General features: G+C 41.0%; 1 protein-coding gene across 1 annotated transcript in view; it reads right to left on the bottom strand.

Annotated features, from left to right (window-relative positions):
* UXS1 (UDP-glucuronate decarboxylase 1) overlaps positions 1–23,807 on the bottom strand; it is a 120,063-nt gene that overhangs the window by 65,001 nt on the left and 31,255 nt on the right. The window contains exons 4-6 of the mRNA XM_019524910.1: positions 21,583–21,626; positions 15,380–15,440; positions 10,217–10,397 (exon numbers count right to left, since the gene is read on the bottom strand). Of these exons, the coding sequence (XP_019380455.1) occupies positions 10,217–10,397; positions 15,380–15,440; positions 21,583–21,626 (286 nt within the window). The remainder of the gene's footprint in view (positions 1–10,216; positions 10,398–15,379; positions 15,441–21,582; positions 21,627–23,807) is intronic.

The following is a 23,807-nucleotide window of genomic DNA, read 5'->3' as shown; positions in this document are numbered from 1 at the left end:
TCAGTGAAGGGTCCATGGAAAGCCCTGTGAGCCATGGCTCTGTGTGTTAGATCTGGTGCACAGGGTACAATCGTAGAGAACTGGGTTAGATGGAGACAGCATGGGGCCCCAAAGCCCAAACCTGGCATGTTGTCTAGGCAGAGGCAGCACAGGGTCCCAGGGCCCCAATCCCAGCATGTGTGGTCAGGCAAGAACAGCATAGTCTAGATCCAGGTGTGTGGGCCCAATCCTGAGGCCCAGGGTCTGATCTGACCCATGGACCAGTCCCATTCACTCATTTTGCTGATTGGGCCAAAAGGTTCAGTACCACTGTTCTACAAAGAAGATGGTATTATTCCAGAGCCTGTAATAAAATAGCCTGCTCAGGAAAGAAAATGAAATAAAAGTACAAACTAACGGAACAGAAAAGAACCTTTCACTGATTGGACAATGCAGCAAAGCCATGAAAACACATGACCATTCAAAGGAGCAATTTATACCAGTTTGGTTAGTAAAGAGTGTTCTTTCTACAGAAGTGGAAGAAAGAAACTTTGGAGGGTCTCAAGACTGGAGGCTGCCTAATGTAACAGGTTTAATCACATGAAACAGAAATATGAAGATTGAAGATGACTAAAAGTGGCTTGTTAGCAATAAAACAAAGAATGCACAAAGATGCCTTAGCTGAAAACACCTGTAAAATCGCAAGCCAAACATTCCACAGAGCCGGTTCACCTGTTTTTATATTTTGTGTCCTTTATTACAGTGCTAAGCAGCGTAGAAAGATGGTCTTCTAGCACTGACCATCATAATCAGTTCAGAGTATCCTATAGCCTTTTTTGTTTAAGGAAGAAGCTGCCCAAGAGGATGTCAAAAAACTAAATCACAAGAACTCAGTTGAGTGTGTATGTAGATTATGTCCAAACACAAGGCAAATTTAAGATAATAAGAAAATAGGTCAGCCACATGAGCAAACCCTTCACTTCTTTATAATGTCCAAAGAAAGCTGGATTAAAAAAATAAAAGTTTAAAAACCTTTAAACCTTAGGACAAGGATCAAGTTTGGTCCCCACTTTGCCAGAGAACTGAATATTGTATAGTGCTGTCTTAGTCTTAGCCTCAGTGCAACCTCAGGTATTACTGGATTAACAGTAGGACTTTTATACAAAAATATATAATTGCATACTTATGTTAAATGGCAGCAAAAAAAAGATAACACCACAAAACAAAGTAGATGGAGTGTGAATAAATCTCACCTCTCTTTTCTTTTCCTCTTCTCTCCCCCTGGTCCCACAGTAAGTTTTATTTCCACCAGATCAATGGCATAAATTAGTTTCCCCATTCACATAGTGAATGCCTCAGCAAAAGTAAAAGTAAAAATAGGGAATGCACTTGATGATCCCTGAATTCTTTTCCAAACCTATATCAGGATCAGGATTTCAAATATTGATGAGCCACATGTTTACGCATTCCTCATACATTGCAGAATAAAGACAAGGCACAGGCCTATTCACAATTCATTACCTTTAAAAAGGGATACACAGAGAGAAGATGAGACTTACAGCCTCATTCATAACCCTTTTCTATTTCTCTGCAACTTTTATAAGGAAAGTCCAAATCACAGGAAGTGTTTTCAACTGTCAATTCAAGTCCAGCAATTCTAGTGTCCACCTAGGCATCTTATAGCTACTTTTATGGACAAAACATTTCTCATATAAGTGTATATACCTGCTGAGACAGCACAAGCTGCATAACTAATTTACTTCTGCTGTTGCACAGCAGATGCAAGACATGCTTATGAGCCATGGGGCTAGCATCTGTTAACTAATTTAATCAGACAGCATGTCAAAAATGTATGAATTCTCTGTTCCTATTAAAAAGAAAACAGTCCCAGACTCACTGAGCATGAAAGTTTCTCCTGACAAACCAAGCATGCAATTTTCTGTTGCACTCTCTTTTGTCATTTTGCTTTTTGACAATGAAGTGCAATAGAGTGCATAAGCTACTTGATTTACCCCTGTGGGATGTATTTACTACTTTTCAATAATCCTTTAAGTGACATAAGCTTTTAAACTGGATGAAAAGCCTCCAATGCATAAGTATTTCTTTCACATTGAAACCTTACGTTCACTTAAGATAAACACAAGCTCCGATAAGCTTAAAAGTCTTTTCCAACTTTGACAGCATGCCTAACATTTAACCTACTTTTTCCCTCAAATCCCTTGGCAATAAGTGTGTCTGTGCTGGTGCTCATGTTTTCTTACCCTAAGCGTGTCATTACACTGCAGCTCATTGCTCCCATTTGGCTCCTATCTGCAGGATAGGCATCAACACTCTGTACCTGAGTGCTATGATCCATTTCAAATTAAACCCAGACTTTTTGACAACGGGTACAATCCTGTTCTTTACTATAACTCATGTGAAGACAGAGGAGTCTGAGCTACTTCTTTATTCTCTGTAAACTGCACCTCTGCCTTGATCAAAACTACCCCATCTTCATCAATTACCAAATATTAAGTCAAATGAAAATTAAATATTTGGCAGGGGGAATCAAAAGGAAGAGAAGAAAACAAGGATACAACATCAAAATCATTAATAACCCTATTGTATCTTTAACAACATTAATAACCCTATTCACAGCAAAACGGCCTGTGAAATTCCAGAGCCCTTAACAAAGGTTTTGAAATCTCAATACTATGCTAGTTCTTTATAGTACAAACTGTACTAAGAAAGTGACAGAAAAGGAACAATATGTACAACTAATTTATTTATTTCTCAGCTCAAACTAAAGCGAAAACAGCTTATCTCCGAAGAGCAGGTGACCCATGACTACTGAACACCCCAGCTTAAAAGAACTAAAATCTTTATTCAAAAGTCTCAGTCAATAGGGATGCCAAGCACTTGAGCACAAGCTCAATTAAGGCTCTGTATAAGTCACAGTGAAGTCAGTACCTTAATTTAAGTTGTATATAAATTTATGTTCATAGGCTACTAGCAATTTAGATAACTAGAACCCAAATTGACAAACTCAATTTATTTGTTGCTAAAGATGTAGATTTAGTTTTGGCATTTCTCTCAGCTGAAACTATGAACCCAACTTCCCCCCAATCAGCTTTCAAGCTCTTAGTGCTACAATGTTTCCCTTCACCTTTTTATCGTCTAGATTTTCATCCTGCTATCTGGAAGTTCTAACTTGACTGCTTCCCTTTAAATGAAGTCAAAAGTTATCTGTTTATATATAGCACTGGTAACAGTTGGGGAAATTAATAATCACCCTGCCAGGAGTTGTTACAATGATGAAATCAAGAAAAAATAGCTGGGTTAACTAAACATGACACTTCCATCAAAATCCAAAAATTCAGGAGGGAAGGGGAGCCAGAGGGGAAAGGGGGAGTAACTGATTAATCAACTAGTGCCATCTAGGTTTGAATTCATTTCAAAGAGGAGTTTGTGCCTGGCAAAAACTCACTGCCAGCAGTTGCATTAAATGACATGGTGCATAGTGCAGGCAGACACTTCTACTGCAGTGTGAAGTAACCTCATCTCTGAGAGCTGCACTGTAATGCTTTCTCATTGCGCTCCACAAAGATCCCCATTTCAAAAAAAAAACCCAGTCAAAACCCAATATTCAGACTCCAAGAGACAATGTCTCCCCTCTGGTGTTTATCAGAAGTGCCCAATTTTTCAGTGGAGGGCTGTAAGAAGTTAGAAAAATTCCATATGTGGAATTGCTCCCATGATTCAGTGGAGCAATCTAATCAAGACTGAAGGGGGAGAATTTTCTAACTGAAGTTTATTTCTAAGAACATTCTGGAGTAACACAGTGACTGCTTTTTTCTATTAAGAGCATCCTTTTCAACAGTTTTTCTGTATGCTTGGTGTGACGATTAAGTGTTCAAACCATATCATGTACTTGTGATTATGGGCATAAAATCAGATTAACTGACTCATCATTTATAAAGAACTGAAGACTGCAATCTATCTTTAGTACTTTCTGACGAACAGGGAGCAAATTACAACCCCGGCTTAGTGCTCTTAATTGGTTCCTGAAAAACCAAGCGTTAAGTGAAACGGGTATTTAATGAAACCAAAAGTATCTGACGACCCAAGATGGCGACCGCAATTGTTTTTAAATGACCCAAGATGGCAACCGCGAACGTTATAGTGAAATCTATAGTGAAATTAGATCTGATCTAATGATCAGATCACCAGATCATTAGATGCAGGGGTAGCAGTGGACATAGTCTTCCTGGACTTCCGGAAGGCTTTTGACATTGTCTCTCACCCCATTCTCATTAAGAAAATGAGAGGCTGTGGCGTAGACACCCACACAGTCAAATGGGTCGCCAGCTGGCTGGAGGGCTGCACCCAGAGGGTGGTAGTGGATGGGTCCTTCTCAGCTTGGAAGGACGTGGGCAGTGGGGTTCCGCAGGGCTCGGTCCTCGGGCCCGCGCTGTTCAACATCTTCAGTGATTTGGACGAGGGGGTGAAAAGCACCCTGTTCAAATTTGCTGATGACACTAAGATGTGGCTGGACGTGGGTACACTAGAAGGAAGAAGCAGGCTACAATCGGACCTAGACAGGTTACAAGGGTGGGCGGATGAGAATAGGATGGGTTTCAACACGGACAAGTGCAAGGTGATGCACCTGGGGAGGAACAACCAGCACCACACCTACAGGTTGGGGAACTCCCCTCGTCAGCACGGAGGCTGAAAAGGATCTCGGGAGTCATCACTGACTCCAAGATGAACATGGGTCAGTAGTGTGGGGAGGCAGTTAGGAAGGCCAACCGTACCTTGTCATGCATCCACAGATGCATCTGGAGCAGGTCCAGAGAGGTGATCCTCCCCCTCTATGCGGCACTGCTCAGGCAGCAGTTGGAGTACTGCGTCCAGTTCTGGGCACCGCACTTCAAGAGGGATGTGGACAGCATGGAGAGGGTCCAGAGGAGGGCCACTCACATGATCAGGGGACTGCAGGGCAGGCCCTATGAGGAGAGACTACGGGACCTGAACCTGTTCAGCCTCCACAAGAGAAGGCTGAGGGGGGATCTTGTGGCCTGTTACAAACTGGTCAGGGGGGATCAGAAGGCATTGGGGGAGTCACTGTTCCCCCGAGCACAGCCAGGAGTGACCAGGAACAACGGTCACAAGCTAGCAGAGGGTAGATTTAGGTTAGACATCAGAAGGCGCTATTTCACGGTCAGGGCGGCTAGGGTCTGGAACCAACTTCCAAGGGAGGTGGTGCAGGCTCCTACCCTGGGGGTTTTTAAGAAGAGGTTAGATGAACACCTTGCTGGGGTCGTTTGACCCCAGTACTCTTTCCTGCCATGGCAGGGGGTCGGACTAGATGAACTTCTCAGGTCCCTTCCGACCCTAGATACTATGAAACTATAAGGTATCAATTTAAAATGAGCATTATAGCAAAACAGTGCTAAGCAAAACAGTGATAAGTGGGGGTTCCCCGTATTAAATGTTCCTACAATGCAAAACAACAAAGCTAAGATGACTGTGGTGGCTGCCTTCCACACTTATTCCCTTTCCTCCGACAGAAGGATAATGTTTCACAGGCAGTAAAGGATTGCTGATTCAATTCAATTCCCAAAGTAGTATGGGGTTTATTTTGCCCACAAGGTTTCTGCTGAAAGACAGAGCTTAATGTTTGCTGGGTCCTTTAAAATGCTCAAATATGCGAAGATGTACTATTACTAGGCACATCATACTGTGCATAGAAAGCACAGAGCACCATTATAGTGCAGTTTCTTTTGCTTTAGAACTGTAGATGTTCTCACAGTTGTAACAACCACCATGATGATTAACTTTCAGGATTTGTATTCACTGTCACTTTTTTGCCATCCATATCCACATCTGGACCGCTTACACAGGCTGCTTTGACTAAGCCTAGAATACAGATGGGGAGAGTATGAACACTTCATCCCACTACGGTCAATTTTGAAGCTTTCCATAGCTCACTTCCAGAGGAGGGGGAGGACTGCTATCCAGCCCTTCACAACAGCCTTCAAAGCCATCCAAATTTGCCAGTAGCATAAGACACTGCATTCCCACTGTGAGAATTGACTCAGAAAAGTCTGCACCTCCAACCATGCACACAACAGGACTGATGGTCTGCAAGCTGCAACCCTGGAGATAGAGGGATACTGCTTTTAAAGAACCCCAGCATTGCAATCATCTCTTGACTCTACCCAGAAATTTAACATTTGGCTGCAACTGAGTCATGGTTTTTCCACAAATATAAACTTGAATTGTGTTTCAGTGTTAAAACCCTAAAATTTCTATCAGTGTGAACTTGCTTTACAAAAAGCAAGGTAAAGTATTTCTTATAAGGGATCAATAAAGCCACTACTAATGAATATGAACTGTAAGCAGAGACAGTATGTCATAATCAAAAGGATACAAAAAATTAATCAGGTGCATGGTATTATACTTTAGTGCATCTCTTTTGGTTCAACCCAGATGCATTATTATAAGCATGGATCCTGGTTTTCTCCAATTAAAAAAAATATCCCCAATTTCTGGTTAAAAAATTAACCCCAAATCCACATTTTCCATTATTTAAATGAAACACCACTAATATATAGCTATCAATATATTAGCGGTGTTTCACTTCAAATTCACATTTTTCCATGATTAAAATGAAACCTCTCTCCTTCTGCCTCTCTAAGAGTAATGTTTCATTTTAATCATGGAAAAATGTGGATTTGGGGGTTACTTTTTTCACTGAAAATTGGGAATTTTTTCCATCAAAGACCACTAGGATCCCTGATTATAACTGAAAACACTTCTTCTTAGATTGTATCCTGGGGTCTTTTGCTATCCTTATGGATTTTTATAACTCAAAATTTAAAAAACAAAACAAACAAACAAAAACCATGGTGGCAAAAGGATCCTAAGCAGCTATTATTTCATCTTACCTTTGGGGCTGAAAAACTGCAAGGCACCAACATGCTATTTTCTTCAATGACTAACAACTAACACTCCAGAGATGTTCATTCCATTGAGAATGTTGCTGCCAAAAGTGCTAGTGTGTTATTTTTTTTTCTTTTTTTTAACTAAAAAAAACACTAGAAAACTTTTACTATTAGATTACTAACAAAACAAAAAAACCCACATGGACGAAATCCGTCCATTTCTTAAACACATGCATATATATGTAAAACAAGTATACAAATCAGTTTCAAACTCCCATTTTTACACTATCTTTGTGAATTCCTAGACAACACTCTGTGGACAGTTCCGTTATTTTTCAATATCCCAGTCCTTCTCTTTGTTAATAGAAGAAATCACTGATCTGTGTTTCCATTACAAATAAAGTTTTAAAATGAATGCCTTATATTTCGGTAAGTCCTTTACTACTACGCACAGTGATCCATTACACCAAGTGTCACAGAGCAGAGAGTAAAATCTGTTTTTAGGGGATCTGCTAGTATCTTGGTCAATTAAAGTCCGAAGCATTCCCAAGAAGCTGGGTGTCATTTCATCTCATAAGGTCTCAGTCAGGTCTCCGTCAGAAATCAAGGAGGTGGATTTCAATGTGGCCTTGTGGAAGAAACTGCTGCAAAACTCAAACTCACCTAAACTCATTTAAATCATACGTGGAGAGCTCACGCAGACTAAATTTAAAACCTAAATTAAGGCCAATCAAGAACTTCCTCTTCTTTGTGGATCAGAAGTGAGCTTTCATTAATGAATAAGTGCTAGGCACCACAGAAAAGGATTAAACCATCTTGCTCAGAGAAGGCAACTGTTAGTGCTTGAAATGTCCTCCCAAACCTTTCATCTCTGGGTGTTCAGCCTCATTCAAACTCCTGCTCAAAGCCCTATCTAGGTCATAGGTGATAACCTGGGGGGAAAAAACCCCAAAAGAACACAACACAAAAAACAAAACCCAACACCTCAGGGCTGCAAATGGAACCACTGAAAGATGCAATATCCCAAAACCAAAAGTGAATCTATTTTAATTAAATGTCTTTCCTTACCTCATCCTCCATCTAATTTATTCCTTCTATTTACTGCATCACTTTTACATTCAGGCTAAGAAAAGACATTGAAAAAGCCCAAGCCTAAATTGATTCAATCTTTGCAGGTTAATCTAGCCTGTGTAAATTGAACTGGCAAGCAAGTGAATAGGGATTCCAGAAATGCAGGCAGATGCCTGCAGTGGCTCAGGCCAGAAGCTGGGGGGGTGCTAGAGTGAGGGAGGAGGGACCAGCTCCTGTTCTGGTGTCCTGGGAAGCGCAAGCCTCTTCCCAGTGGAGGGGCTGTGCTGCAGGCAGAAGCAGGACAGGAAGAGCTGTTGCAGCCTGTGCAAGGCAAGCAGTCGTGGCAGGGTTGGATGGGTGGCTACGAGGGCTAAGCTGAATTTTGGGGTGGCCACAGTCCCCACCCCTGGAGTAGCAAGAGGGAGGGACCCAGACAGGTGCTGCTATGCCCCGGCTGGGGTCCTGGAGGGACGGGGGGGGGAAGGGGGAAATAAACCCCACTCCCTGCCTCTGCCTTAGGGGACCATGACAGCATGCATCTGGCCATGCCCCCACCCTTGAAGCAGCAAGCGGGGACAGAGGAAGACCGTGACAGGGGATGCTCTGCCCTGGCCAGGCAGATCCTGGCTGGAGCCCCCAGGGGGGAGAGGGAAGGGAGAGAGGGAATAAAACCTCTTTCCTGCCCCCTTCGCCTCAGGAGGCCATGCTGAGCCAGCACCTGGCCACGCCCCAGCCAATCCTCTGGCTAGAGAGTGGATGGGCAGAGCCAGCCCTGCTCTCTGGAGCAGACAGCACAGCATAGCCCAGCTCAGCCCAGGGCTGCAGAGCATGCTGGGATACTGGGGGACTCTGGTTTAACTTAAACTAGGAAGGGGTCAAGGACAGAAGTTCCATAAACTGGCTGGACCTCAAGCAGTTAAGTCTGATTCTACCTTCAACCAGGTTTATCTTAAACCAGTTTCAGCCATTTTGAAATTGGTTTACATGCACTGAACTTTTGTTCTGTTACAGGTTTAAACCAGTTTATGATCACCTAAACCGGTTTATATGCAACTTCTGTCTCTAGCTTCAGACTGCAAGCTCTACAAGCCCGAATACAGGTCCTTCTTTTTTTTTTTTTTTTTTTTTTATGTATCCTCTTTAGCATGATTTAGGTGGAGTATAAATAATATAAAATTATAGCAGGGATTTTCTTTTTGGAATATTTTGCTTTACTTGTCATCTTCATTAACAGGGCTGGAATATACAGAAAAAAATTCTAGTTAACTGCTTGCCGAACACTGTATTAAAATGTACAGTTAGTACAAAAAACTGTTGGTTGATTTCTTGTGTGCAGGAAAGGAAAGGCAGCAGAAGCCTTTTGGTATTTCTCTAAATTAAAGGTCTCAAAATTTGGCCACAGTATTAAAAGACTGATAGTCTCTGAAAAATAGCTCAAGTATAATTTATCAGAATGAAGTAATGCTGAGGGGGAAGAGATTAGGAAAGCTGACAGACTACACTGGCTAAGACGTAAGCTAACAGTATCTGCAGCAAAAATAAAGCATGCTAATAAGATCTTTGTCCCATTATTCTATCAGTAGAAGCTGAAGCTGAAGCAAAAGAATATATAATAATTGAACAGATACATTGGTAGAACACAGAAAGACCATGTGCCTACAAAACTATTTTGGTACTACATGCTTTGATATTGTCAAAACCCCTTCACAAAAAGTGCTAGGGGGATGTATTTACAATAGATTTCTCTGAACCTTTCCATCTGTTAGATATACAGCAAGAGAATAGCAAATGAGGCCTCAGCTTCATTTATCTTTTAAATACATAGTCACTGCATATCTGCAAAGTTTCAAATTAAAAAAGAATGGGCAAAGTTCAACTATGACTAAAAAAACCCCTCTCTCATCAATGCACCACATGCTGTTTAATCCAGAGGCAATCATAACATGCCATAATGTGAATTCATGTTACAACACAAAATTAGTTTTGGGATCCCTCTCTCACCCAATCTAAATGAGAGGTTCTTTTCATAGTCCAAATACCAAACCTCTTTGTAACTTGAAGGTATTCATAGGGCACTAAGCTAAAAAAGGAAATATTGATGAGAAAGACCACACAGGTACCAGAACAGACCCATCTGCATACCTATATGTAAATCTAACTGGTACCCAAGCACACCTATGCAGGGTGAATACAATTAATTGAAGATACCAAGGTATACCAGATTCGAGTATGTTACTTACCTTCAATGTACAGGGGCTCTACGACATCATGATTAATCAGTTCAAAGTTCTCATGGCCGATCCAGTGTTCCACATTTCTTTTCCTGCCCGTAAAGAAGTTGTCCACAACTGTAACCTCATGGCCATCCATCATTAGTTTGTCAGTAAGATGAGAACCCACAAACCCTGCTCCTCCAGTTATCTGCGTTAGGACAGTTGGTATAAATTTTTTTTTCTTTTTACAGAGACACCAGACAAAGTCCACAAACAAGACAGAAGAACAGCAGCTTTCAGATCTTTGCTTACCACAGAGAGACAACTCCATTTCTATTTTTATTTAGGCAATATAAATGTTCATGATAGGCTCCATCTAGTTCATTTAATCACTGAGGGTTTACAAATCCAACTACTGGCAGGAAAAAGATTAATATAGATAATTTTAGAGGTTATCAGAGGGTTTTGTTTCATCTTAAAATTGGGCTCATCCCCTTTCTGCACTGCAAAGCCTTGGGGGAGGTGAGTGTGTGTGTGTTGTGTGCATGAAAGAGAAGCATGCAGGAGATGGACAAAAAGGATTCATCCTCAGCACAAGAAAGATGTAGAGGAAATGTTAAGGTTGCCTCCTCCCTTTTTTCAATCTTTCTAAAATCAGGAATATCAAAGTCTAGTTTTGGTTTTGAAAGAAGACATCTCAACCAAGTCTTGTAAGCTCTATCTTCTCTTAACCAAATGAGAGGAAATGTTTACTATTTTTTACTACATGCATTTATTTGGTACAAAAAAGCATTAAAAATGAAAGCTGCTCTGAATTTCCCTCAATCCCTTCCCTACTTTATTGCTGAACTCTCAGCCTCTCATACTCATCCCACTGTCATCTACAGAGTTTCAGAATAGAGAGATACTGACATTTTATTCTAAACACACACAAAAATCAAAAACACCAAACAATATGAGAAATAATTCATATTCTTCCCTTATAATGACATTAAAATGGCAAAGTTTGTTTTGTTCTTAGCTGGTCATCCTTAAAGTGCAGTAAATCGTTGAAGTCAGGAAAAGTGCAATCACCAAAAAAAAGCAATCCAAACAACAAGCTTTGGGACATGTCTACAGAGACACAGCTTACTTGTCTACTATGCTTCACAAGCAGTCTGTAAGACTACATAAGGGAAGAGCAATAGCCCCTGCCAAACGTAGTTAACCAGAAAAAAGAAAAGCTCCATATCCAATAGAATATCACATATGCAACATACAACTATGTGACTGCACAGACTGCACAAGGCAATCCAATCATGAAGTTACTGTATCATCAGTGCACTTCAGTAATTAATCAAGCTTACCAGATAAATTAAAAGAGTAAAAAGTTTTGCTGTGGCCGTCAGACAATAATCTAACTAGTAGAGTATGGGTTAGACTGTATAATTCTGATTCAGTTAATCAGAGAAATTCCCTCACTTGTGATCAATAAAAAACAAAATATTTTCTGGAGACACTGAACAAACAAAATCATCTTTGTAAGAACTTTTTTTTTTTTTTTTAAATCAGGAAACTAATTTTTTATTGGTCTTTGTTACTTATCTGAGAGGTGACCCAAAAAGGTTGGGGGGGGGGCAGGAGGGGGAGATAATTGTTCATGGTGTTTTTATAAAAGGTATGAAAGCTCCCCTCTCATTTGCCCATTGCTTTCATTTTACATTAGTAATTTAGACCTGCTGGTATGGCAACAATAGCATCTTAAGTACTCCAGCAGTGAAACATGAAGAATTAAGCGAGTGAACGCTTAGTCAGATATTAGACTTTATTTTTATACCTGGTGCCTCATAGACTCAAATATGTATTGCATGCTCCTTGATACACCAGCACTGGATACTGATTAAGAATAATACACCTCTTAAAGAATGTAAGAAATGAAGATGAGGTTCCTATGCCACAGCAGAGACGGAATCTTCTTTTCTATTCCCTAACTCTCACGACTGATGGGTGGCGTAGTCTCACCAACAAAGCTGAGATTAAGGCTTACTAAAACTGGGGACTGAAGGCAGTTCTTCAACAAGTGGCATGGATTAGAAAGAAAGGATGTCCCACATTGAAGTTATTAATACAACAGGTCCCAAAATGTATTACTTATGAAGAGTTGCAGTCTAGTTAAACTACATTCTGTGAGTTTGCCTTATTTTTCTTTGGTGTCCAGGACAAAAGACATTTGTGGGAAAGACTCTGTTCTATGCTCTGACTAAAGGTAAAGAGGTACCCTAGTTCCAACTTCCACTCGAGGATTCTACATATTCCTGGGCTTGTAATTTCAGGGGGGGGGGGGGGGGGGGGGGGGGGGGGGGGAGGGGAGCTGGTACAATAAAATCTAGAAAAATCAGTTCTTCCAAAAAGAGCGCGTTGCAGAGTCCATGTCTGAGGGATGGTTTTTTTACATTTTTGAAAAGTGAAATAGTGCACAATTTTTAAAAAATGTAGTCATATTTAAAAATGGCTATAGAATTTTAATAAAGCAAAAACCCAGATTTATGATGTAGGGGTCCGTAAATATTAGATGAAAAGTGATTTGGAAAAGGAGCTGAATTTCCCCAGAAAAGTAAACAACTGTTGCACTCATTCAATCTTTTTTCATTCACTTTAGGCTACATCAAAAGAGAAAGATGACTACAGTACCAAAACACTCTATATATACTTTCTGCAATCATTCATAAAAACAGGGTTGGTGCACTTCATTTTAAAATACAACTGCTTACAAATAACAATGATCTATTAAGACCCAAATATTTTAGATCAACAATTTTTGTTTGTAAGCTGTAGACCTGGCACTTGAAAAAATACAATTTTAAAATATAAACAGTACTTTCTGGAAATGGTGCACTTAACCATTTTGACACTAAAATGATTAATAAATGCTGATGTCATTTAAAATGCACTAAAAATATTCAGTAAAGCAATTTCCCTCTACCTGAACCACTTAAAGATCTGCATATTTGCCAGGCCTATCTGATACTTTTAGTCAGATCCAGGGCATGTAATATCCCAAATGTAAAGTATAATGAAGCTTCATTTTATATTGTATAGGTGCACCACAATCAATCTGGGCAAAGTACAGACAATAATAATCCCAAGGTGACATTATCATTTATAAAGTTAATAAAAATTCCAATTACTAAAGAAAAAAAAAAATGCTCACTGCCTATTCATCTACTTAAAGAAAGCATGAGTAAACAGTCAGGCCTTGAAGCATGGCATGAGTTCAATAGACTTGGGCTCTTTCAGACAAAGGTAGTCAGGAATAAACTTTAGTTGAGGGGCCCTGAACTGCAAACTGTCTAGTCCTAAAAATGTACAAGTACAGGAAGTGTCAGGAAGAATGATCTCAACAACTGGACAGCCATATGAATAGAACAGTCATCTATATAGGTTAGGCTACTGATTACCTTAAAGGTTCTTATGAGTTAAATGCCATCTAGAACTGCACCTGGAAGCAAACTAGGAACTAGAGATTTCAGAGTACAGGCAAGAAAAGATGCAGAAGCTCTTTTGCATGGTATGAGATCACTGAACGTGTAATTTCTTTGTGCTGCTTTCTAGACTTGCATCTCACTGAATTCAAAGATTAGTTCAGGGTCTCTAACGTGATACTTCTTCCTTTAGGTCCCAGCACAGTGAAACCATCAACCTGAGCTTGGCACAGAAACTGAACTGAGGTCATGAGGCTCCCTCCAGAAAAAGATATGAATGACCAGGGTTATTTCCTTGACTTAGTTCTAGCTTTAAAAACACCCTCTCTCTCACTACACAGGATGAAAAACTATTTACCTGTATGTGTGACAGGCATTCTTCTGCCCACTTGTACCCAGAATTGAAGCAAAACAGTTTTCAGCTCTCTCAACACAGCTATTTAAAGAATTAGTTACCTCGTTAATCAGCCTGCTATATATCTTTCAGTCACATTAAAAAAATTATACGTTTAAAACCAAGCACTCAAACTAAAGAAAGCCAAAAAGGCTGTCGCTGCACTTTAATTCAGTACCCACATCTCAACTTCTACAACAGAAGAAGCTGAAGACCTACAAATGGTTGCCTTTAAACTTATTTCATTGTGTATGGTATATGGCTATATTGAAAATAGCAGAAAATACTGCAAGTCACATTCTCTTAGCTTAGCTTTTCTTTATTCCTTTTGTGAAGGTTTGCATAAAACTGACAGAAAGTTCCAGGAAGTTGTGTTCATAATATATAAATGCCATTATCTAGGCTCTGGAAATTTAATTTTAAGAGAGAAAGCAGGCTGCTTGTTTTCACTCCACTCAATTTTCTAAATGGTGAAGAGATGAAAGCAAAAAGAATACTAGGCAAGTCAAACTTAATGGCATTTAGCACGGATCTGTATTAGCACTAAACAGAAGAGCTGAAACTTCTGTACATCCTACAAAATTTGCATTTTTCTCTACCCCTTTGAAACTAGACAACAAATTCATATCTGCATCACAGGGTGGCCTCAAAAAAGAAAAAAAAAATCTGGGGACACAGCTAACTTTAATCCTGTTTCAGTAGCAATTAGGGACCTTTGCAGAACCTTCAATGAAGTGCATTCATGCCCTGGTCATGGTTCTCCCTGACAAATCATGTCATTTCCTTCCCTTAGCACACCCAAGAACATGATCTGTACTTAGGGATCCTGTAGAAGCAAGAGAGGACTGCTGATTACTGAAGATGGGGAACCTGTATTTTATACATGCCCTTTCTTCATATTACAGGATGGAAGGGGGCTACCAGTCCAGCTTAAGGAACTCCAAATGTTGTCATGACATTAATTTGCATTTTCTAAATATCAGCCCTTTTTCAAATGGCTCCCAGTCTCAAGAAGTTTCCAACAGCTGCAGGTAGTCAAGTACCCTTTTGTAAACACGGATCAGACCCAGTGTAGCTCCATGACACTACCATAACAGCAACTGCTTCATTGGTAAGAGACAACTCCTATTGAGAGCCCAAGCCTATTACCCACATGCTGTGTTTGAGCACTTCACTAGTACAGGACAAAAAGGAATAAACTGGCTCCTACTGAACTATATAGCACCAAAACTGTTACCACTTCTGTCATTTCTTTTAACTAATCCAAGAGTCATAAAATTCTATACCAATGCTTCTTATTTCAACAGCAGGAACCCTGATAAAATACTAACTTACCAGAATTCTCTTACGATCCTTTTCTGATAGAAATTTCACTGGTGGGTACTTCTGAGTGAAACTACAGAACATTTCAAACCAAAGAAAAAATTAGTCGTTTCACTTTTGCACTGTTAGAAGAAATACAAAGGATAAATCAGCAATTGTCACAAAATGACCCCACTACATTTATAGCATAGCGTACCACCCACTGAAAGGTAAAATCTAAACAAATATACCCTGACAAAATGTTCAAATTGCTACCACTCTCTTAGAGAGGAATCTACAGGAATCTGAGCAGACATGAGAAGTTGCCCTAAACGTAGTAAAAATAAATGCAAATAAAATAAAATAAAATAAAATAAAATAAAGGAATGTGATAAAAAAACCAAAAATATCCCTATACATTTTATCTTCGGAGTTAATCATATATTTTTCTCCTTGCTTGATCTTAAACTAAAATCATCATAGCCTCTGTCTATGGAAAGCTAAGGGAATGGCAGCAATTACAGTATCTCAGAAGATCAGGTTGTAAAGGCTAAGGACAGATGCAACTCTTTGCTGCTTTAAGTGTGTGTCTTGGGAAGGGAGGAAGGAGAAGCAATTGCTATGCAAGACAGCTGTTACATTGTAACTATGATGTTTGAATGCTCCTACAGCTACATAAAAGCATGCTAAACTGTCTTAAACTTTAATCTTGTTCCATTTAAGTTTAAAATTACAGCAGTTTCAACTACACTTGTATTACCATGCATGTACAGTATGCAGATTTAGCACTTACTTATAAAACCTTATACAGATACTACTGTACTGGTCTAAAATCAATGTATTTTCTCACATACCATATGTCCCGCAGATAAGACACACACCTTGTTCTGGAAGGCAGAATGTGTGCGTGTGCGCACATGCTGGCGTATTTCCAGAATCATGGCCTAGAGCTGGCTTTTTAATGGAAACAGCTGTCAGCTTCTCTCAGCCAATGAGCTGAGAGCAGCTGTGAAAAGGTTAACACTGAACTCCATCCCTAGTGCTTGCTTGCTGACGGAGAAGCTGGCAGCCATATTGCAACATGGCGTCTTTGTGCTTTCTCTATTCTGGCAAAGAAAACCAGCTTCCCTACCAAGACAAACAGCCCAATTTTGGAGGGCTGATTTTTGAGGACAAGGTATATATGGAATAAGAGAAAATGCATTACATTCATCTAAGAGGCAATTATTTTTAGATTTTTTTTTTCATTTTTGACCTAACAAAAAATCCCCAAAAACAACTCAAGCTCCTGAAAGATATTTAAGGGAGTAAAGAAAAAATAAAGAATTTTAAAAAATTATTCAGTACCCCCAACTTCATACACTTCTCTTTTCCATTTCTTATTTTAAATGTTTATATTAAAAAGTCAAGGAAATTCTATTTTAGTCATCCCAAGAAACTTACTGTAGAGCTACTTAATAAGAGCGTTTAGGAGATTTTCCCCAGAAATAGCTCAAAAAACCTGTCAAAATAACTTGAAATATTCATTCATTACTTTCTCTCTCTCTCTCCCCTCCCCTCCACCCCCTTAGTTAAAAGCTCCTGTACACAGAATTCTAAAATAAAGGTCACGTACAAATAAGCCATGGATACTCACTTTTTCTAATAGTACAATAATCCTATTGGCTGCTTGCAGATGTTTAACCCCGCCCCCCAAAAAACCAAAACAAAACAAAACAAACCCACACACTTTACTAGAAGCAGCAGCACGCTACTTCAACTTGGCTATACAGCATCTGTATAGATCAAGCACTTCAGCAGGGCTTTTGGGCGCTTTTATCTCAAGCTGAGTGAATCAGCTATTAGATAAAAGCACCAAAAACTCCCCACTAGAGCATCCAGTCTGTGGCAACACGGGGATCCCTGCTAGTCGCAGCTAGCTCCCCACTTGCCTTTGGGCATGCCGCCTGCCTGTCTCACCCTCTACGCCCTGTTGGAATAATGAAAAGTTGTTAAATAACGCAGGAGGCTCCCCATTAGTGTACCCCCAATGTCTGGGGTGTCCACGGCTCCATACCTCCCCTACACCGCGGCCCAAGCCTTGCAGATGGCATCCAGATGTTATTAATCATACCAGCCCCACACTAGGCTTCAGAATCCACCGGGCAGGACCCTTCTTTGATCTCTCCGCTCAGGCGGTGTATGCTGCCTTCATTCAGGCTGCCGAGCTCCCTGTAGCTGGCTCCCTTCTCGGGCGTGGTTCCCCCCTCAGGACCTTTGGCCACACATAGACCCTGGCCTCACCTCCAAAGCCAGGCAGGGCCCCAGGCCCTCAACTCTGGGTGCCCCTCGTGGTGGGCACCTGGTACTTTTGACCTTCTTGGTCCTAGCCCCAGCATGGACCAGTCAAGGGGGCACTCCACCTCTGGCCTCACTTGCCCCACACTCTCTCCGGGTCCCCTTCCTGGATGTGGGGAGATGGGGAGACTCACACCACTACTGGTGCTCCAGGGTCTCTCAGGGGACTCTCACTACCCTCCTGGAGCAGCAGGTCATGGTGTTACCCTGAGATCTTACACAATGCCCCCTCTACTCGGGGTCTCGGGGCTTCCCTCTTTGGGTGGGCTCAGGTGGCCGTGGCCGTGCCTGGCCCCCTCTACCTCCAGTGTCACCTGACCCACCTGAAGGTGGGAGCTGGGGTTAAGGCACCCCAACCTGCCTTTCACCAGGGCAGTAACTGGCCTGGCATTTCCTGGGGGCTCCCACACCACTGAGAGCCCCATCAGGCCACCCACTTCCATCAGGGTGTGGTTTTAGGTGGTACCCAGGACCAGGAGCCTCCTGACCATCCCCTACAGCTCTTGCCCTTACCTCCAGATTGATACCAGCAGCTCTGGAGCCAGGTGATGTTGTGGCATGGCCTTCCAGCAGCAAAATAACCTGTTTCTATGGGCAGCCCTGGATCCAAAATGGCTGCCCTAATCAGGCACCTGCCAGCTGCTGGCTTCAGGCCCTTAAAGTGGCAGGCACAAACAGTGCCCTGCCACACAGTCTATACAGATGTTGGGTAAGCTGGGTCCAACTAATGTGATACCTCTCCTGGGTATGTGCTGGGCTTGTCACAGGAGCACACTGTGTTTCAAGTAAAGCATCTTTTTTTTAATTTATTTTTTTTAACATCCACAAGCAGCCATAAATTGTAAGCATATAAAACTGATGCTCAAAGGTTTTCTTGCACTAGGGTCGGGGGAGGTTTCAGATCTTACAACTTATTTTTCACCTATTTGCTTGTTTTATTATGGCAACATATGGCTTGAAACTAAGTAACAATTAGTCACTTAGTTTAGTCTTGCCAATACTTCAATAGCTCATGTTCTTAAGTAAATGTTGCTGTGACCTTAGTGGTAACTCAAACAATCGTTATTCTTCCACTCTAGTTTTCTTGCAGGCAAAAATTTGTTTGGGTATATAGTAAGTGAGACTGCACATATGCCAAAAGTTCACACTGATGGATTACATTTACATCTGTAGATGACCGCTGGATTGACTCTGGTTCTGGTTCTAAGGCACCAGGCATAGGCCTGCCTCCTTTTCACCCACAACACTTCCTCAATTAGGATCCTTACGAGATTAAGGAAAAATGCTGCTGTTCTCTATACAAGGGGTAGGGTTGGGGGTGGAGGTAACAAAATCTTCACACTCAAATACACCTCAATACTAACAAGGGTCCCCAGTAGAAAACAAACTTCTTTGCCCCAAACTGTAACAAGAAGAATGGGTTGAGGGAAAAAAAAAATTTGTGAAGAAAATGACAAGTGTTGTATTATTCACAGATCATCACTACTAGAAACAGAGGTCAAGCTATTTGGGTGATTGAACTGTAAGTGTTCATGCTTTTAACTATGTGGTTCTTAACATTTAACTCTAAATTCCCTGTATTCCTAAGGCTTGGTCTGGGCAACTCCACCATTCCAGTGACTTTTTTACTTCTGAATTATTTACTGATTTATACCCTTAAACTAAGCCTCAGTTTAACAATATTCTGTCAGGAGATTAATACTAAAGGAAGCAGAATGAACTGCCTTCACGTTTGTCAACCTATGGACAGTGAAGAGCCTTTATACCCAAATGGACTATAGTATAAAGAAGTTTCTGTTACTCATGACATCAGTCTCAGTCTTCTAACTACAGCTTTCTCTTACTACTAGGGGTACATCGATAGAGATTTTTGGGGCTGATACTGGTAAGAGATTTTTAAAGGAGGCGTATTGGCTGATACTGATCTGATTTCCAATACCAGCCCAGCAGCTTGGAGAGCAGTGTGCAGCTGGTAAGTCTGGTATGGTGGAAGAGGAGGGAAGGGGTGTGGAGGGGCAGATCAAGAAGAGCCCTGCACAGCCCCAGCCTGCCCTGAGCAGATCCAGGGGCACACCTCCCCCCCCAATGCTCTCCTGGATGAGGAAGCAGCAGCAGAAGCCACCAGACCGGCGGGAGCCACCAGATCAGCGGCTCCTAGATGAGCGGCATGCAGTAGTGGGAGACCCCTCCACCCCCCAGACAAGACACGCTGCAGCTCCGTCCCGCACCTGCCCCACTCCTGCCTCACTGCAGGGGCCTTCATCTGCCCCTGCCATGCCCCTTCCCTCCCTCCTCCCCTTCCATCACACCAGACTTACCAGCTACACACAGCTCTGAAAGCTCCTGGGCTCTGCTCCTCACTGCCTACATGCTGCACTGCGGCTGCACACGTCCACAGGCATTTACTGGCCAAATTATCTGCCACATCAAGATGATTTCCAAGACAATCAATTTTCTTTATACTGGTGCCGATCCGATATCGGACCAATGTATCGGTGCACCTCTACTTACTACTCATCAGTCTCAGTCCTCTAACTACAGGTTCATAACTACCCCAGTAGTTATTTACACCCCTGATGGCAACAGCAATAACAATTTATACTCACTTTGCACATGAATAAATAACTGCACAGATACAAAGCCAAAGAATTCATCTTTTATCTTGTGAAATTATCAACACAAAAGCAGACTCCTAGGGAAAACTAAAAAATTTAGCATTTTCCCCTCATTGGCAGGGAGATACTGCTAACATTTGAAATGTGCTACATTAAACGGCATATTGCAAGCACTATTCAAAATGAAACACCCTGCATTAGCACCTTGAGAAGATACTAACCTTCAGGTTCTGATTCAGAGAGAACTAAAACTTCATTTGACAATTGCCCCAAGACAAACTGTTGATCAAGCTATCATAATCCATATCCCATTCATGAGTGACAACAGTGACATCTGAATTAAGAGAAGCCCAAATCAAGGACACACAAACCTCACTCATTACAGCTAAAGATTAAATAAATTATTTGCTCGGTAAAAATCAAATGGGCAGAGAAAAAAGTCAGGACAACTTCATACACACATCATTACTTCTTCATTTGTTCATGATTACAGTTTAGCAAGTATGACAACACAGTTTACAATAGTTACTGGTGACCCAACATATAAGGAATGTTTGCACCAAGGTCATCCAATCTGATCAAGCAAGTCAGTACTTATTTGAGAGTTCAGTAAGGAAGGATTACATTTGTAGGAAAAAAAATGAAAACAGTCAATCAGATGTAGAAAATTACATCTGTGTTTTAAGCACAAAATAGAAAATTATATGTGCTGCCAAGAGAAAAGCATGCGGCACCTTTGAAACAATGTGGATACTGTGCATGTTTTCCCACCATGAGAAGCATGATTCCATTCTTTCTCCATGGAAGAAGCACAGTGATAGGCAGAATCTGTTGTGAATTCAAATGTGCTTATCAGTACTGTCAGTTTAGGGCAGATCACAAACCTTCATAACAGGGCCTTCCATAATAGCTGTTTGCCAGAAACAAACAGAGGGTCTAAAATAATGTTCCAAGTTTGTATCATTTATGCTTATTCAGAGTGCTGCTTACATGTCCTACAGGGACCCAAAAAAACAGATTTTTGCAAGGGAGTTTCAGTCTACAAAAAGAGTGAGTAGTTCCATTTATTTCAGTGGGGTCATTCACCTTGCACATTGTTAAACCTTTCAATCCCGGGAAAAAACATAAAAGCCTTACATCTTATTCACGAAGAAGAAATACCTCATTGCTGAGCTCATATACAAAATGCATGCGTGTCAAACTCAAGATCAGGAGGGCTTGGTCAGGGCAAACCAGAAATTCAGCTCTATTGACGAAGTTCCCCAAACTGCAGAACAAACATACCTTTTTTCCAGGTCTTTGATTTTCTCTCTCAGTGGTGCAATAGCCTAAACCAAGAATAAAATTAGTTCTTTAAAGTCAAGATACAAGGATTTACAGCTCAAAAAATACCCATGTAAAAATATTTTGGGATAAGGATGGATAAGATGCATTTCATCTTAATAACTATAATCAAAACAGTCCAGCTAAAGAGAACAACTTATATTTTATGCTGTACTTTGTGAGCCAAGAGATAACACTTTTTTTTTAAACAAGAAATAAATCTGATATAAAAAAACTACTACATGTACAGAAAAATCACTTAGTCTACCACTGAAAACAACACATCAAGCATGTATAGTTGCCTCTGAAGTAATAATTGAGATCAGTACCAGTACCACCTTTTTCATGCAGGGAAATAGAGCATTACAAAGGGAAACAATTTAGGATCACAGGAAAGCAGGGATGGAAGGGATCTCACAGAGTCATCTTGTCCAGCCCCCTGATCAAGGCAGGATCACTCCTGATCACCTGTGGTTGGACAGACAGTCAAGTGTCTGCCCAACCTACTCTTGAAAATTTCCAGGGATGGAGATTCCATAACTTCTCTAGGTAGCCTGTTTCAATGCTTGATCATCCTCAGTCAAAGTTCCTCCTAATCTTCCAACCTAAATTTCCTCTGCTGCAGCTCGAGTCCATTACTCCTTGCCCTGACCCCTACAGCCATAGAGAAAAGCCCATCACCATCTTCTCTATAATGATGCTTCAGGTATTTGAAAACTGTTACCAAATCCCCTTCAGTCTTCTGTTCTCCAGACTAAATAACCCTAGTTCTTTCAGACTATTCTCCTAAGTCATGATTCCAAGGCCTCTAATCATTTTTGTTGCTCATCTGGACTCTCCAGTCTTTCCACATCCTTCTTGAAGTATGGAGACAAAAACTGAATGCGGTACTCCAGGTGAGACCTCAGTAATGCTGAACAGAACAGCAGAATCACTTCCTAGTTTTGCAAGTGACACTTCTGTTAATACAATTCAGTATACTGTTGGCCTTCCCCCACCCTAACAAAAGTATGCTCATATTCGACCTCCAGGTCCTTCTCTGCAGCACTGCAGACTAGCCAGTCATTCCCTCATTTCTCCAGTCATTTGCCTTGATAAGCCAAAGGAAAGAAGAAAGCAACACCATGCTACTGTTTAGGACAGCAGCTGGAATACCCTATTTGTATTTTTTGGGAAACATACGAGGACAGAATAACTGCACATGCTAAAATACAGCCATCATACCAAGACTAAATTACCAGAGGACACTGAAGAGCTACAAGCAGCCCGTTCCTCAGATTTAAATAAATGGCGAGGTGGGGGGAGGGGAGGTGTTCAAAATGTAACGTTACATTGTAAACACCTTGGTCACCCTAGGACTTTGCTGGGAAAGGCAGCATACAAATGAAATGAATAAATATATTTTTTCAGCTAGTTTTTTAATCGCCATATACTATTAAAAGAAATGCAAAAATGTCACAGAAGCATTAATATATAAACTAGTTTAACTTCTTACATTTCTCTCAGCATGGACACTGAACAAGCAGTGCATTAATAATGCAATGCCAAACTGAAGTTTCAAATAGTGGGGATCAGTTCTGGAACTCATTTACTTGCATGCCATATATACCTTTTCCCCAAAAATCAGCCATCCCAAATTGGGTTGTACATTTTAAACTGGAAGACTTATTTCTGCACTGGGATGGAGGCATGCAAACACTGTAATGGCAGCCAAGGCCTGTGCTGTTTTCCTGGGCTCATGCAGGAGAAGCAGAGTCCAGTTCTGCCCTCTCCTGCCAACTCCAGAGCTCAAGCTTTGAAACTACCACTGTCGTACTGGCAGCAGCTTTTGGTGAGCTTGTGTTATAGCAGGGAACACTAAAAAAAATTTTTTTTTCTCTTCATTCTACCTTCCCTAAGCAAGGTGTGCATATGATTTTGGGAGCATATGGTATGCAAGGAAATCAGGTCTTTTTCTTGGCCTCAGGCTTAATAAAATTTAAATTTGGACCCAAATGTAAGCTGATAGTATATCTTTAGGGATCACCAGAGACTGCACAAAAAGCATTGACTACTAACAACAAATTAATTTTTGCTACCTAAACAATGGGTTAGATTTGGACAGTTTTGTGTCCAGAGACTAAAACAAACACATTTGTGTTAACAAGTAGACTATAGTAATTTAGGCTCATTAAAAACCTAGTTCA

The sequence above is a fragment of the Gavialis gangeticus genome, unplaced genomic scaffold (genome assembly GCF_001723915.1).
Source record: "Gavialis gangeticus isolate Ggan-Ray unplaced genomic scaffold, GavGan_comp1, whole genome shotgun sequence".
NCBI classification, from domain to species: domain Eukaryota; kingdom Metazoa; phylum Chordata; order Crocodylia; family Gavialidae; genus Gavialis; species Gavialis gangeticus.
This window is presented reverse-complemented; position numbering and strand designations above follow the sequence as displayed.